The sequence below is a fragment of the Lactuca saligna genome, chromosome 3, assembly GCF_052625555.1.
Source record: "Lactuca saligna cultivar CGN05327 chromosome 3, ASM5262555v1, whole genome shotgun sequence".
Classification (NCBI taxonomy): domain Eukaryota; kingdom Viridiplantae; phylum Streptophyta; class Magnoliopsida; order Asterales; family Asteraceae; genus Lactuca; species Lactuca saligna.
In genome coordinates, this window is record NC_136419.1 from 104000708 (window position 1) to 104017990 (window position 17283).

Genomic DNA, 17283 nt, shown 5'->3' on the forward strand with positions numbered 1-17283 from the left:
GCGAATCTTGTCTTTTGGGGAAGATGACAAAATCATATTTCACTGGATCTTGTGAAAGCGATGAGGGTTTACTGGGCCAGTAGCATTCATATAGAACGAAGTGGACTATCTAATGTCCATGTGATGGTTGGTTATGTCATCCCTTGTTTGATCAGGAAGGCTGTTGGAGCCGTATTGGCAAGCAGGCTAGTATAGCTTCTGTTAGGAAGAATCTTGGTTGGAGTCTCATGGTGCTATCGTGTGTAAGGCTATTATCTTTAGCAACTGGTTGGTAATTCGAAACTTCAGTTAATTGGTAGGCCAGCTCGGAAGCTAGGAGATCTCGGCTAGATTCAAAAAAATGAATGTTTAGTATAGGGATGTGATTGTACATTGGTATGACACTGATGATTGAGACTCACGTTGGGAGTTACCTTTGATTTTGAGTGAAGGGTTCAGCAATAATGAGTATTCAAGGATTATGTTTTCAAGTTATTAGCAAAATAATTTAGGGTTGGAAGGATCTCATTTAGTTCGGGTTGTGAATTTGAGTCTTTATGGATGTGGGAAGAGATGATTTTATTTGTTGGGAAGTCAGACACTGTTTAGGGTTTCCAATTTTTGGGCAAAGTAGCTGGGTTTTCTTTCATTAGCCGAGGACATAGTGGTAATGCTCAGTTGTTCATCAATATGGGTGATTTCTTCTAAGAATGGGCTTGAATAACAATATTGGAAGATGGTAGACTAGTGTGGCGGTGGAGGTAGTAAGGAATAATTTCGAGGAAGAAATCTAATTTAAGTGGGGGAGAGTTGTAACACCTTGCTTCAGATGATTTCTTAGTTCTAGTTGTGGACCGAAATTCAATCATGAAAAGGCTTTGGTATTTGAGAAAGTAAAATTGGATCTTATTAAAGATTGAGCACATTGGTTGTGAGGTCTAAACCCTTGATTCGTAAGCTGGCCCCAAAGGGAAGAAAAGGGAAAGTTATAGATTGAGCTTCTTGCATGAATTAAGGTTTTACTTCAGTAGATGATTGGGAACAATTAATTAGATAGAATTGCGGGTCCCCTCAACACCTTTGCGTGCATATAAGAACGCCGAAAATGGACTTGAAATGAAGAAGTTTTGGTTGTTTGGAGTTGAAGTGGAAATTAGGGACTTTTGAATTACACATAGTGTAACTTGCTGAATTTGGATGCGAGTTTAATGAATTACGTAGGGCATAATTTATGTTACACAGTGCATAATCTGGGTAGATCAAAACCCTAAGTCTTTGGTTTTGAACCATGTTTAAGGGCTGCAACTTATGGGAAACCCTCTCATTACCAGCCGCCATCACCTAAGATCATTTATTGAGAAACCCTAACATCCTCTCACTTATATTTTTGATCCTTGGCATCATTTATGAGCTTATTTATCCATTGGAAGGTTGAATCTTGAAGAGCAAGGTGGTGTCAAAGTGTCTAGAAGAAGAGTTCACATATAGATCCAACAAGGTTATATCATTCCTGGACCATTGTAAGTAAAAAACTTCTAACTTGCTCATTGGTTTCATAGATCTAGTCATTTATCATACTTCCCACTTTTTGGTCATTTTAGTGCATAAAGTTTAGATATTGAAAGTTTGTGATCTTGTTATGCATAAAGTTGGAAACTTTATCCATCTAAACATCATAATGATTCAGATATGAAGGTTGGAGACCTAGACTTAATGTATTAAGTTAAGAAAGATGAATTTTCGGTCCCTTTGAGACCTGAAGGCTAGATCTTGGTTGTTTGGACGACCTTAATGGATAAAGTTGGAAACTCTATCCATTATGGAGCTAATATGAATCAGATCTGAACTTTGAGTGAAAGGTCTTAATGTATTAAGTGCAAAAAATAAAGTTTGTCAAGGAATGTCGTATGCACAACGTAATCTGGGCAACATCCAACTTAGTTTGATTCTTGCTTGTTTGCTGGATAAGACACTATGCCCTACATATATTAAGATATATGCCACATCTTACTCAACAAAAGGTTGACCATTGACTTTTTGACCACCTTGACGTTTGGTTAACTGTGAGGGATTAAGGACTTAGAAGGGCAAAATTGTATTTGTCACACCCTGAAACCGATGGCGGAAACGTTCCTGGGTGGAGGACGTCATGTAAAATATCATAACTAATGTACATAGTAATCAAAGTAAACACAAAACATTACATTACATAGAATTATTACATTTTTTGAAAGTATAAAAGCAAAGTAATACATGTTTTATAGATACATAAGTTTAAACAAAATTAAAGACGTGAATTCCATCTGCTCCGTCTTCTGCAAAAAGGACGCGCGATACCTTTCTAAAGAGAAGCTGAGAATACAAGCAGTTTAAAAATCAGCATAAAGCTGGTGAGTTCATAAGCGGTTTGTTTCTGAAAATGAACAAGTTTCCTTTAGTTTTCTGAGAACGTGTTATCGAAGAAAATCCCATATTTTCTTATATGTAAAGTTTGTTTATCCATTTGTTACACAGTTTGGTTGAAAACAGTTTGTTATCTGGTTACTAAATGATCTAGTTAAAAACGAGTTCAGTTATCCCAGGAAAAACCCTTATTTTCCTTAAAGGTTGGTGGATGGTCACCGGTTCTGAATGTAATGTACAAGTATCTACCATACTTAAAGTGTTTGTGTGAAGTTTCCTGAAAGCCTTGTTATCCTTGAAATGTATGTTAGTTTTAACACATATATAAAACTATTATGTGGGAAGTAAACTAATTCTTAAAGTTATTAGCCTACTAATTTCATTATTACCAATATGTAAATCTCTGTTATCTAAATTGCGAGTTCCATAACCATACGCTAGACTAAATATGGCAATAAGTAGTCCATCATCATTTTATGACTTTCGTCACCCTTGAACCTTTCAGTTCGACTGTAGCTAGCAGCCAGGTGTGGGGTTGTCAATCCCGTATAGATCTATACACTCAAGTCATGCTCTCCCTCCAAGAGATTCTGGGTATGGGGGCGGTCCTCCACTCGCGTATCTCTGTGGAGTGTTTCTGAGGATGTGTCTCCAATTATTAAGATTAACAAATTTACAAGTAATAATGCGAAAAATCTTGTTTGTGATTCTGGTTACAAAGGGGGTCCTCCACTCGCATATCTCTGTGGAGTGTTGCCGAGGACGTGTTCTAATGTTCTTGGTTAATGATTTTAACATAAATGAAGTGGAAAATCATTGGTAAACTATACTGTATAACACTATATAATAAGGTTTGCAGTTAGTTTGAAAACTAACTCTGCACGTCAAACAGTTAGTTAATACGATTTCCAGTGTTACAAGTATATGAAATATGAAACATATCTAGTGAAATAATAAGTTTAAGTACAAGATACTCTCGTACTTTTGCTTGTATTCCCCCTGAAAACATTGAAAAAACACAGAAAAAGGTGTAAGGGTATGAACTCACCGGTCAGGAAAGGTGTCTGCTAGGATGCTAAATGACAGTTCATGGCTTGAACGCGTGCAAGGTTCCTATGTTATATGAAAAGATACATAATTGTATCTAATTAGGCTTTGAACTACTAATTAATTGAGAATATACACTCGGAGACGTGAAAATACTTCATTCCAAGTGTTAGGAGTGACCCGGGTAGCATCTAAAGGTGTGTATGGCTTGAATATGGAGTTTGCTCTTCAAGAGTAAACTCCTAATGGAGTTTTCGGCCCAATGACCAGTCCCCATGAGTTTACGTCTGTAAACTCATGGTGGGGGTGTTCTTGGGTGCTAAATGGTCTTACAACTCTTGTGGGGGTAATGCTAGGCTTGGTTTTATGGCATTGGAATTGAATTTGAACAACATAAGGATCATTTGAGGAGTTTATTACAGTAAACTAGTAGTTTACAGCCATAAACTCTTATGTACCCAATCTTAATGTGTTTTGTGGTCCTAGGTCAATTACAAGAGTTTCTAGTCCAAAGTACAAGCCATGGAAGGAAGTTAGGGCACCAATTGACCACCTTATAGGAGTCTATGGCCCAGGAACCATTCCTTGGGGGGTTTATGGCTGTGAACTCCTAAGGAGATGGTTTCTTGCATGTTTAAGGTCCCTAACACATTGTTGGATGGTTCTAGACTTTATTCCAAGGCTTAGGAGCTGTTTAAGTGGCATTTTAACACCTTAAAAGGGGTTTACGACCTATGAAAGGTTGTTTACAGTCCAAGCACGTTCTTGGGCTGTAAACTCATGTTTACCCCTCAAATGATATGGTTTTGGTGTTCTAAGTCCAGTATTGTAAGCCCCTAAGTCATATCTATGCTCCAAAAGTGGTTTGGAAGGGTTTTGAGGCTCAAAAACCCCATCTATGTGTGTTTGCGGCCCAAGGGTGTTCCAGGGCCTTAAACACATGTTTTTGGTCCTATTTCATGAATTAAACACGAATTTGAAAGCTAAATGTGTTATACTATGAGCCAGGAAGGATTACATACCAATTTGGGGCTTGAAATGGGTGGTTTTGGATCAAGACTTGAATTTTAGAGAGAGAGTAGAGAGAGAGAGAGAGAATGGAAAAGCTTCAAATGAAGCCCACTCAACCTTATATATGGTTTAGGTTTGGGGCTTGGTGGAATTCTACCCGATACTGACGTTAAATGGTGCTTTTGGTCGTACCTGATTAAGTTGTTGTAACCCGATGCGGTCGAAACTAAAAGTTTTCCAATTAATAATTTGGGGTGTTTTCATGTGTTTTTAATGGGTTTGGACTCTCATGAGGTCATTATAAAAGTCTTAAATTAAATGACCTAATCCAAAATGTTAACGGAAAATTGAAAGATAGACGGGTTTTACTGACAGGAACGGGTTATCGTGAAGGAAGAATTTTCGGGTTGTCACATTATCTTCCCGTTAGAGGGAATTTCATCCTGAAATTTAGAATTATGACACAATCATGGGTTTGGAAAGAGACGTGGTTATTTCTGTTTAATCGAGTCTTCGTGCTCCCAAGTGAACTCGGGTTCTCGCATGGTATTCCAGCGAACCTTCACTATCGGGATACGACTTTGTGTCGTACATCTAATCTCTAGATCTATGATTTCGGTTGATTCTTCCATGAAGTTTAGAATTTGGTTGATCTCGATCTCATAAAAGGGGTTACTAGGATTTCATCAGTTAAGCACTTCTTAAGATTGGAGACGTGGAATATAGGATAGATGCTGCTAAGTCCTGAAGGTAGTCGGAATTTATAGGCTATAGGACTGATCCTAGCGAGGATCTCGAAAGGTCCTATGTACCTCGGGTTAAGTTTTCTGCGCTTTCCAAAGCGTATAATGTCTTTCCAGGGCGAGACCTTCAACAGGACATGGTCTCCAACATGGAATTCTAAGGGTTTTCGTAATTTATCTACGTATACTTCTATCTGACTCGTGAAATTTTCAGTAGTTTTCGGATTTGGATGATTTTCTCGGCGGTTTCGTGGATGATTTAAGTACCAGAGAGGGTACTGTCAGGGAATTGTCTTTTGGCTAGATGCGTGTCTTCTACCTCGGTCCAGCACAGAAGGGATCTTGTACTTGCAACCGTAAAGGGTTTCGAATGGGGCAGTCTTGATGCAGGTCTATGATGATGCGGTCAAGGGTAAATGGGTGTCCTACGACTTCCCTAAATCGATGAATCATGCTTTCGACATGTCTTCCAGGGTCTGGATAGTTCTCTTACTCTATCCGTCTATCCGAGGATGGTAAGCTGTACTCGTATCCAGTTTAGTTCCAGGAGCTTTCTGAAGGGACTGCTAAAAATATTAAAGTAAACCTGCTATCTCGATCGGAGATAATGGACACAAGTACACCGTACAGTCGGACTATCTCTTGGATGTAGATTCGTGTGAGTCTTTCCATCTTGAAAGATTCTTTAATCGGAAGGAAGTGAGCAGATTTTGTCCGACGATTGACGATTACCCATATGGTATCGTACCCAATCGGAGATCTGGGTAACTTGGTGATGAAATCCATGGTAATCATCTCCCATTTCCGTTCAGGTATCTCGAGCTGCTGGAGCAGACCCGAGGTTTTCTGATACTCGACTTTTACCTTGGCGTAAGTCTGACACTTGCCCACGAAGGTTGCGATTTCGGCTTTCAGGTTTGACCATCAATATTGTTTTCTTGATATCCAGGTACATCTTGTCCGAACCTGGGTGAACAGAGTATCTAACCTTGTGAGCTTCGTTCAACACGTTCTCTGGTTTTAGGGCTTCCAACTGGGCTTCTCAGATCTGTACGGATAAGTGGGAATAGATGGTCATTGTCAATGTCTTCGCTTTGCGGCTTGAACTCTCCTTTTGGCTCAGGGCATCTATTACCACATTGGCCTTACCTGGGTGGTAGTGGATTTCACACTCATAATCACTGAGTAGTTCTACCCATCGCCGCTGCCTCATGTTTAAGTCTCTCTGATTGAAGATATGCTGCAAGCTTTTATGGTCGGTGAAGATCGTGCACTTAGTTCTGTAGAGATAATGTCTCCAAACCTTCGGTGTGAAAACCACAACTCATAACTTCAGGTCGTAAATCGTGTAGTTAACTTCGCGTGTCTCCAGCTGTCTCGAGGCATAAGCGATAAATTTTCCTCTCTGCATAAGTACACAGTCTAGACTCTGATTAGACGCATCTCCGATGACAACGAAATCGTCTGTTCCTTTGGGACAGACAGGATAGGCGCGCTGCACATGGCTCGTTTCAATGTTTTGGAATGTGGTTTCTTGTTTCTCAATCCAACAAAAGGGTACACCTTTCTGCGTCAGAGTGGTTAAGGGTTTGGCAAATTCTAGAAAATTTCTGGATGAATCTGCGATAATAGCCGGCGAAACCCAAGAATTGACAGATTTCTATCGGTGTCTTCGGTGACAACTAATTCTCTATCGTATTGCTTTTGGAAGGGTCCGTGTGTATGTATCCCTTGCTTACTACGTGACCAAGGAAAGTGGTTAGACTGAAGGGCATCACTACGAACTCATAGTGATCATATCGAGTCTTGAACGCCGTCTTGAAAGCATCATTCTCGTGAACTTGAAGCTGATGGTACTCTGATCTAAGGTCTATCTTCAGGAAGTAACTGGCTCCTTGAAGTTGATCGAAAAGGTCATCTATTCAAGGAAAAAGGATATCGGTTTTTTTCGGTCAACGTGTTCAACTCACGGTAGTCTATGCACATCCGAAAGGATCCATCTTTCTTCTTCACAAATAAAACCGGGGCTCCCCTGGGTGAGGAACTCAGTCTGATGAACCTTTTGTCGAGCAATTCATTAAGCTGACTGGATAACTCTTGCATTTCTGCTGGAGCTAAGCGATAAGGAGACTTGGCTACATGATTATCTCCAGGAATTAGGTCGATACGAAACTCGAAATGATGATCGGGAGGAATTCCCGGGAGCTCTTTGGGAAGGACATCAGGAAAGTTGTTGACTTCGGGGATGCTCTCAAGGTCCTTAACTTCTTGTTTCTCGTTGATTACATGAGCTAGGAATTCATGACACTCCTTTCGCAGAAGCTTTTGAGCTTTGATGCTGGAAATGATGCGAAGATTGGATTTGAGTTTATCACCATAGATCATGAGAGTTTGACTAGAGGGGTGGTTGAGACGGATGGCTTTTTCATAACAAAGGATATCAACATGATTGGGATTCAACCAATCCATGCCAACGATAACATCAAAGCTGTTTCTGGAAACTGGTATTAGGTCAATGGGAAAGGAATGATCGTTTAGGGTAAGGGTACAACTTATGAATATGTCGTTAGCGTTTCTCTTTCTCACCGCTAGCCATCTCGACGGTAAATGTTTCGGTTACTAGACGAGGACTATGTTTAAGAAGATATTTGAATGAATGACTAATAAGAACTTCTTTAACACTAGATTCAAAAAGGATACGAGCATAAGAATTGTCGAGAAGAAACGTACCCGCAACGACGGAGGGATCGACGACTGCCTCCTCCTGTTTTATAGCTAGAACTTTCCTGGCGTTGCTAGCTATTGTTGCCTTGGGGCAGTTCCTCTTGAAATGCCCGAATTCTCCACAACCATAACAGACCTGATCAACACTTGCTCCGGAAGCCTGATTGGTTGGTTGAGCCAGTTCTCTGCAGTTTTGCACAAGATGGACCTTCTTGCCACAACTGATGCATATCTTCTCACAGCATGGGCCAGGGATACGGTGGTGGTAATTGCACCTGTTGCACCAAGGGAGGTTACTATCATACCCAGTGGTAGGTGCTTGAGCTGTAGACGCAACGATAGGAGTAGTAGCAGCTTGGACTGCCACTGTTTTGTGCTTCTTGGAGGATCCTTATGAACTCTGACCCTTTCGCTTTTTACAGATAGTCTTCTTACTCTCAACACACTCATTCTGGTGCCCCTGATCATCTTCATGGTTTTGGGGATAAATGTTACTTCCTGGTCCACTGGACCTGCTAGGGTTCAATAGCGCCATTGCAGCCGCCACTGCAGCAGTAACAGCTACCTGAAATAGGACAGGATCGAATGGAGAAGGAGGTGGTGGCGGAGGGTTGTTGTTCCTAGAATTGGGTCCTTTATTTGGAGGCATGATGATCTAAAATAATTAGGAAAAAGAGGATGGTAAGTCCTCTGAATTGAATAATGAGATATGAAACCAGAGATATCTCATTATGACAGATTAAATGTTCCACTAAGCGATAATACAGGAAAGGGTTATCAAAGAAGATAAACTATCGCTAAGGAAGGAATGAGTAGCAACACTTGGAATGAATTTCTACAATGTAATCGACTTTGGTTAAAATACTCCTATAGTATTTTATGTTTCGTTGCGACGATGATTCATTGTTTGGATATTAGGTAAGTTTTAGGCATGCTACATACCACAGTCACTCCCAAGCACATGTCGACCGTGTCTCGAATGAATATAGTTGATCATGCTATATTGACCCTAGACACGACTACATAACTGCCCAAGTTTAACCGCAGCATACAACACCCAATTACTTATGTTTTGTTCTACTCGTAGTTACGGATTCTGGTGACTAGGTATACTTGTATATTCTTGAAAAATACTTATATTTTAAAGTATACTTTTATTTTAGAGGACTTCGGCCCCTTAGTGTTTATAGTCTTATACCATGTAAGGTTTGGTATACTAGTTCACTATAACCAAGGGCTCTGATACCAATCTGTCACACCCCGAAACCGATGGTGGAAACGTTCCGGGGCGGAGGACGTCATGCAAAGTATCACAACCAATGTACATAGTAATCATAGTAAACGCAAAACATTACATTACATAGAATTATTACATTTGTTTGAAAGTAGAAAAGCAAAGTAATACATGTTTTATAGATACATAAGTTTAAATAAACGTAAAGATGTGAATTCCATCTGCTTCGTCTTCTGCAAAAAGGACGCGAGATACCTGTCTAAGGAGAACCTGAGAATACAAGCAGTTTAAAAATCAACAGAAAGCTGGTGAGTTCATAAGCGGTTTGTTTCTGAAAATGAACAAGTTTCCTTTAGTTTTCTGAGAACTTGTTATCGAAGAAAATCCCATATTTTATTATATGTAAAGTTTGTTTATCCATTTGTTACACAATTTGGTTGAAAACAGTTTGTTATCTGGTTACTACATGATCTAGTTAAAAACGAGTTATGTTATCCCAGGAAAAACCCTTATTTTCCTTAAAGGTTTGTGGATGGTTACCGGTTCTGAATGTAATGTACAAGTATCTACCATACTTAAAGTGTTTGTGTGAAGTTTCCTGAAAGCCTGGTTATCCTTGAAATGTATGTTAGTTTTAACACATATATAAAACTATTATGTGGGAAGTAAACTAATTCTTAAAGTTATTAGCCTACTAATTTCATTATTACCAATATGTAAATCTCTGTTATCTAAATTGCGAGTTCCATAACCATACGCTAGACTAAATATGGCAATAAGTAGTCCATCATCATTTTATGACTTTCGTCACCCTTGAACCTTTCAGTTCGACTGTAGCTAGCAGCTAGGTGCGGGGTTGTCAATCCCGTATAGATCTATACACTCAAGTCATGCTCTCCTTCCAAGAGATTCTAGGTACGGGGTCGGTCCTCCACTCACGTATCTCTGTGGAGTGTTTCTGAGGATGTGTCTCCAATTATTAAGATTAACAAATTTACAAGTAATAATGCGAAAAATCCTGTTTGTGATTCTGGTTACAAAGGGGGTCCTCCACTCGCGTATCTCTGTGGAGTGTTACCGAGGACGTGTTCTAATGTTCTAGGTTAATGATTTTAACATAAATGAAGTGGAAAATCATTGGTAAACTATACTGTATAACACTATATAATAAGGTTTGCAGTTAGTTTGAAAACTAACTCTGCAAGTCAAACAGTTAGTTAATACGATTTCCAGTGTTAAAAGTATACGAAATATGAAACATATCAAGTGAAATAATAAGTTTAAGTACAAGATATTATTGTACTTTTGCTTGTATTCCCCCCTGAAAACATTGAAAAACCACGGAAAAAGGTGTAGGGGTATGAACTCACCGGTCAGGAAAGGTGTCGGCTAGGATGCCAAATGACAGTTCATGGCTTGAACGCGTGCGAGGTTCCTATGTAATATGAAAAGATACATAATTGTAGCTAATTAGGCTTTGAACTACTAATTAATTGAGAATATACACTCCGAGACGTGAAAACACTTCATTCCAAGTGTTAGGAGTGACCCGGGTAGCATCTAAGGGTGTGTATGGTTTGAATATGGAGTTTGCTCTTCAAGAGTAAACTCCTAATGGAGTTTTCGGCCCAATGACCAACTCCCCATGAGTTTACGGCCGTAAATTCATGGTGGGGGTGTTCTTGGGTGTTAAATGGTCTTACAACTCTTGTGGGGTAATGCTAGGCTATGTTTTAAGGCATTGGAATGGAATTTGAACAACATAAGGATCATTTGAGGAGTTTATGATAGTAAACTAGGAGTTTACGGCCATAAACTCTTATGTACCCAATCTTAATGTGTTTTGGTGGTCATAGGTCAATTACAAGAGTTTCTAGTCCAAAGTACAAGCCATGGAAGGAAGTTAGGGCACCAATTGACCACCTATAGGAGTTTACGGCCCAAGAAACATTCCTTGGGGGGTTTATGGCCGTGAACTCCTAAGGAGATGGTTTCTTGCATGTTTAAGGTCCCTAACACATTATTGGATGGTTCTAAACTTTATTCGAAGGCTTAGGAGGTGTTTAAGGGGCATTTTAACACCTTAAAAGGGGTTTACGAACTATGAAAGGGTGTTTACGGTCCAAGCATGTTCTTGGGCCGTAAACTCATGTTTACCCCTCAAATGATAAGTTTTTGGTGTTCTAAGTCCAGTATTGTAAGCCCCTAAGTCATATCTAAGCTCCAAAAGTGGTTTGGAAGGGTTTTGAGGCTCAAAAACCCCATCTATGTGTGTTTGCGGCCCAAGGGTGTTCCAGGGCTATAAACACATGTTTTTGTTCCTATTTCATGAATTAAACACGAATTTGAAAGCTAAATGTGTTATACTATGAGCTAGGAAGGATTACATACCAATTTGGGGCTTGAAATGGGCGATTTTGGATCAAGACTTGAATTTTTAGAGAGAGAGAGTAGAGAGAGAGAGAGAGTGGAAAAGCTTCAAATGAAGCCCACTCAACCTTATATATGTTTCGGGTTTGAGGCTCGGTGGAATTCTACCCGATACTGACGTTAAATGGGGCTTTTGGTCGTACCCGATTAAGTTGTCGTAACCCGACGCGGTCGAAACTAAAAGTTTTCCAATTAATAATATGGGGTGTTTTTATGTGTTTCTAATGGGTTTGGACACTCACGAGGTCATTATAAAAGTCTTAAATTAAATGAGCTAATCCAAAATGTTAACGGAAAAATGAAAGATAGACGGGTTTTGCTGACAGGAACGAGTTATCGTGATGGAAGAATTTTCGGGTTGTCACAGTATTTTTCCCAAATCAGGATTTATCTTGGTATTTGGAATTGCTAAGTTGGAGTATTTACCTTAATTTCTAATGAAGGTTTGGTTTGTAGATTTGTTAGTGGGAGAGACTTTAGCACCAACGGCTCGTGTGTGAGATTTATCCGTTACCGATCGAGGTGCGTCTCCTCACTATACTTATGGGTCGAAGGAACCAATGCTGGCCCACTGGATTATGTTATGCAGGAAGACCAGGCAGTGGTGCCAGGAAATTATATGAAATACTTGGATATGGCTCCCTACAAATTGTATGCCATACTAGGGTCTAGATCCTATAAGTTATATGTAGGATGCTAGTTGTGTTTGTGATGCTTGCATGGAGACCAGGATGTGGCTCTTGGAACTTGTTTGTAAGAACCGGGTTTTGGCCCTTGGCTTGGCAAGGAAAGACCATGATACGGCTCATGGCATGACAATAATTGTAAGACTATGGTTGACACATAACATTGTCTATTCTATATATGATATATGGTATTTTGGGAAACTCACTAAGCTTTGTGCTTAATATTTTTATGTTTATGGTTTAAGGTACTTCCAGTTCCAAAGAGAAAAGCTCGACATGATTGCATAGCATCCCCCAGTGTTTTCTGCATTGACTATTTGTGATTTTTACTATGATGTTTAATTGATATATTCTTTTTGATTGGTTTTGGAACAAATCGTTTGTATGGTTTAATGTTTTTAAAATGAAAATTTTACTATGAATTTTTGGGGCGTTATAAAGATAAGTAGTCAATATACACTTATGTAACCAATTAATAATTCCATTACACTGCTAACGAAATAAACCATAGGAGAGAGGTGAATAGAATCTAAACATAAGTACTCTTTAAATCACGTTTGAAATCGTTTATCTGTTCAATTTTCTTAGTTAGAAGTGATCATTTGCTATTTAGTTATTTCAAAGTTGATGTTAGAAGTTTTTGAACTTTAAAATTTGAAACCCCCTCAATATTATTGTTTAGTTTAATTAGTATCAGATATTTTAATATAGAAGCATACCCATTCCCCTTGTGTTTGACAACCCGTTCTTACGATCCCTATACTGTCAAACGAATAAGTACACTTGCCTAGCTGAGTAGCATTGTCTAGTAGTGATTAAGTACATTTTATAGATTTACAACTAGTAGTAGTAACACACACATAATTGAGATAAGTGGGAGAGAAGGGTATTTCAAGTTGAAATCCTACCACTCATTGATTTGTGAATTACATCGGAATTAAATTCCTTAATAATTTAATAGAGGAACTTGACCTTGTATTAATATCAAATCCAACAAAAATTTCAAATTAGATACTTTAGAAAACCCATGATACAAATATCATACAGATATAAAACACAAATAGTAGTATAGATAAGCACAGTAGTAGAAACATAAAGTAATTAAAATCATTACTTACAGTATATACTCAAGAATTACTTGCACTGCAGATTATCTATAAGGCTTCTCCTCCTCTCTTCATCTTGACAACTCTTACCACCATTGCAATGTATATATTGTTTATGGTTTCCTCAGCAAACATGAAAAGCTTTTGTCTCCACTGCTTCTTGAACAACAAAACTCCAATAACACCCCAAAACCCTGTTGCAAAACCACAAATTATGTCCACGTAAAACCATAACTTTGCAGGCTCAACAGGCGCTTCATATTTCTTCTTGTACGTTGTTGGATCTTCATGACCTGAGCAGTTCTTTGGCAATGGTGCTCCACATAGATCTTTGTTCCCAAGATATATTGATGGATCATCAAGGGTCTGCAACTGATTTCCTTTTGGAATTTGTCCAAACAAGTTGTTGTGTGACAAATTCAAGCGGCTCAAAAAGTTTAAAGCTGCCATGCTTGGAGGGATTATCCCGGTCAACTCATTTATTGAGAAGTCGAGAGATTCCAATGATGTCATGTTTCCAATGTTGTGTGGGATAAACCCAGTTAGATGGTTATTAGACAAATTGAGACCCATCAACATAGAAAGAGCAGTTAGCTCGACTGGTATACCTCCAACAAGTTGATTGCTTGAAAGATCCATATTGAAAACTATTTTCCAACTTGTTGTGTATACACGATCAACACCTTTCATGACTTGATTCACATATTCCTTTTCAAGATCGTCACTACCACCACTCTTGCCACCAGTATCTGATACCATGGCATGCAACCTTCCTAGACACCGGGGGATGGTTCCGGTTAAGTTGTTGTATGCAACATCCAAAATTTGAAGTTCTGAAATGTTACACACAGATCGAGGAATTCTACCCATGAAGTTATTCCCACGCAACCTTAAAACCATCAAATCTTGAAGTTTTTCTCCAATCCATTCTGGTATATGTCCAAAGAATTCGTTATCACCCAAATCTAAGATAGTTAAACCTTGTATATCCCCTAATTCTCGTGGAAGTTTACCACTAAACTTATTGTCATTCAATTTTAACCCAAGCAATAATGAAGAAAAAAGAGCTATAGATCTAGGAATGTTACCAGACAGCTTGTTTGAGCTAAATCTAATGCCCTCCAAGTTTTGCAGGTTCTTCAGACAATTGGGAATTTTTCCAGTTAACCTATTTTTAGAAAGATCAAGAATGATCAAATCTATCCTTCTGCACAATGACGTTGGAATCGACCCATTGAAAAGGTTATCTTGCAGAAATAATCCCGCATAAAATGGATATCTAGACACATGAATTTTCCCCCCATTAGGAAGGTTTCTCAATGGACCAATGAGTTTATTCTGAGAGAGATCTAAGAACTTGATGTGCATCTTGCGCAACCATGTGGGCAGAGGTCCCGAAATTGTTGCATTGGACAAAGTCAACTTAATAAGCGTCGTTTGACTCTCAAGCCACTGTGGGAATTCGCTTCCTATCTTGCAAGAACTGAAACTAACCAACTGGAATGGAGGTATCCACCCATGTGAAACGTTGAAAGTTAATCCAGTGTTAGAAGATGTATCCAAGTGCTTCAACATCGAAAGGTTAGCAAAATGGGCTTCAGAAACTACTCCCTCTAAAAAATTGTTAGAGATATCTACAGAATGGAGTTTTGGAAGTTGTGAAATTGACACCGGAATTGTCCCATTTAATCTATTTGAAGTCAGCGAAATGGATTGTAATGAAACAAGTCTTCCTAGAGATTCTGGAATTGGACCGGTTAACTGGTTATGAGATAGATCTAACACTTGTAAAAATCTTAGCCTTGTTACAGATTCCGGGATTGGACCTATCAATCCGCAGTTGGGTAGATGTAATTCTCTTAAATTGGCCAATCCACCAAGTGATTCTGGAATTGTACCTGTTAACGGGTTATCAGATAGATCTAATACTTCTAAAAATCTTAACCCTGTTATAGATTCGGTGATTGGACCTGTCAATCTGCAGTTTGATAGATCTAATTCTCTTAAATTTGCCAATCTACCAAGTGATTCCAGAATTATATCATACAAACTAGAACATAACTTCAGCCTCTCCAAAGAATATCTGGAGCATTCTGATGCATTTTTTAGAGACTCAATCGTTTCTAATTCAAAAGGATTGTATGACACACTCATTTTTTTGAGTTGACACATTCTCAAGATTCCAGTATGCTCAATCTGCTTGAACGTGTTCTGAGTAAGATCAAGCTCTATGAGGTTAGGCATAATAGGTACCGATGAATTCAACATGTTTTCGGAAAGGTCAAGGACTTTTAGGGAACTCATGTTTGTTAAAAGAGATGGAAATTTGCCTTCAATCAGATTATTTGTAAGATCCAGATGCTGGAGGTTAGAAAGTGTAGTGTAATTGAGACGAGGGGAAGATAGATGTGTATTTTGAAGCCCACAATTTGTCAAATGCATCTCTGAGATAGAAGGGATCATTTTTAGCAAGTCTGCAAAGCTGCATGACAAACTAAGATTAAAGCCTGAAAGATCCAGGCATTCAAGGGATGTCATGTTTTGCAAAAGGCGAGGGAGTGGTCCATTGAAATTGGACCACCCAAGATCCAAGTGTTTGATTTTGGGAAGTATTTTACTCGAATTATGAGAATGACGAAGATCAGAAAAGTAAAGGTCACATTCATGCAAATTTAACTCTTCTAGGGAAGGAATCATGTAAAACACCATATGCACATGCTTTGCACTATAAAGATTGATGAAACTCAAGTCGAGATGCTTGAGTGATGAAAGGCCAAAAATCCATGCCATATCATCTACCATCAGCTCTCGGTTTGAACTCAGATCAAGAACTTCTAAATTAGAAAGATTTCCAATGTGGGGAGGAATAATACCTTGTAAACCAGCATCCGAGAGATTGAGATAGGTAAGTTGTTTCAAGGATCCAATGAACTCAGGGATCTTACTTCCTTTAAAATCATTCCAACTCATATCCAAGTACTTTAAATGACTCAAATTTGCCAAAGAAGAACTCACCTCATTTCCAACTAAGTATAGCGTTTGAGGAAGAAATACATCATCCCAATCTCCTCTGAGATGAAGGCTTTCCACATTTCCAGTGACAGCATCACACTGGATTCTTCCCCACCTGCAACAGTCATTGCCAATCCATGATGACAACATTCCAAAGTCATCTTGGACGCTCTCTTTGAACTTCAGAAGAGCAAATCGCTCTTGCTCAGGGCAAATTACACTCGTATTATTAAAACCCAAACACGTATAAGTGGTTGCACACAAAAAAATACTTATGAAAATGAGATGGAGCCCGAATCCCCATTGATTCCCCATTATCAACCGGAATTCAGTTTAGTTTAGAAAAAAAGAAGGAAGTGAAAAGATGGGTTGTTATGATGATGAAGTGATGGGTTCTGATGAGAAAGAAAGCAGTTGATTTTATAAAACCAGAAATGAAGATAAGCTATTAATATCATGGAAGACTTTGAAGTAAACTCAAAGGTCGTGGAAGACTTTGGAAATTGAAATAAATGCACAATTTTGTATCGACATATTATTTTTCTCTTTGGATGGGATGCTGCATGATATTGTCTCACTGATTGATCATTTGGTTGACAAAAGTATATGAAGAGTTATTACAAAAAACCCTAATTTAATCGATTTCAAAGAAATTTATTGTTATTGTGCGACCTGGTCCAGGTTTTATTTATTCAACATAATTGAATTAATGTGGAACGATTAATTTTAGTAGGACCAGACAAGGCCTACCAAAAATGACCTCGAGTAGTAGCCACATCCATCAACGAATTTTCCAAGGAGTGAAGGGGAAAAATATAGAATGTTAAATAATCATTCTGAAAAATATGTTTTATAATAAATTTTAATGATTATGATTAATATTAAATCTTTTTTAAAGCTACAACATT

At 38.6% G+C, this 17283-nt stretch overlaps 1 protein-coding gene across 2 annotated transcripts; it reads right to left on the reverse strand.

The window, feature by feature from the left end:
* Positions 1–2270: 2270 nt before the first annotated feature.
* Positions 2271–16803, reverse strand: LOC145037088 (uncharacterized). Of its 2 annotated transcripts, none has more exons than XM_078985658.1 (2): positions 13376–16803; positions 2271–2331 (listed from the first exon to the last, which is right to left on the reverse strand). In XM_078985658.1, exon 1 carries the CDS (start codon positions 16688–16690, stop codon positions 13412–13414), a length of 3279 nt encoding a protein of 1092 aa, XP_078841784.1. In that variant the 5' UTR covers positions 16691–16803; the 3' UTR covers positions 2271–2331; positions 13376–13411. The 2 variants fall into 2 exon arrangements, with proteins under 2 accessions (XP_078841784.1, XP_078841783.1); XM_078985657.1 differs by lacking the exon at positions 2271–2331 and adding an exon at positions 9327–9411.
* Between the last annotated feature and the right edge of the window lie 480 nt (positions 16804–17283).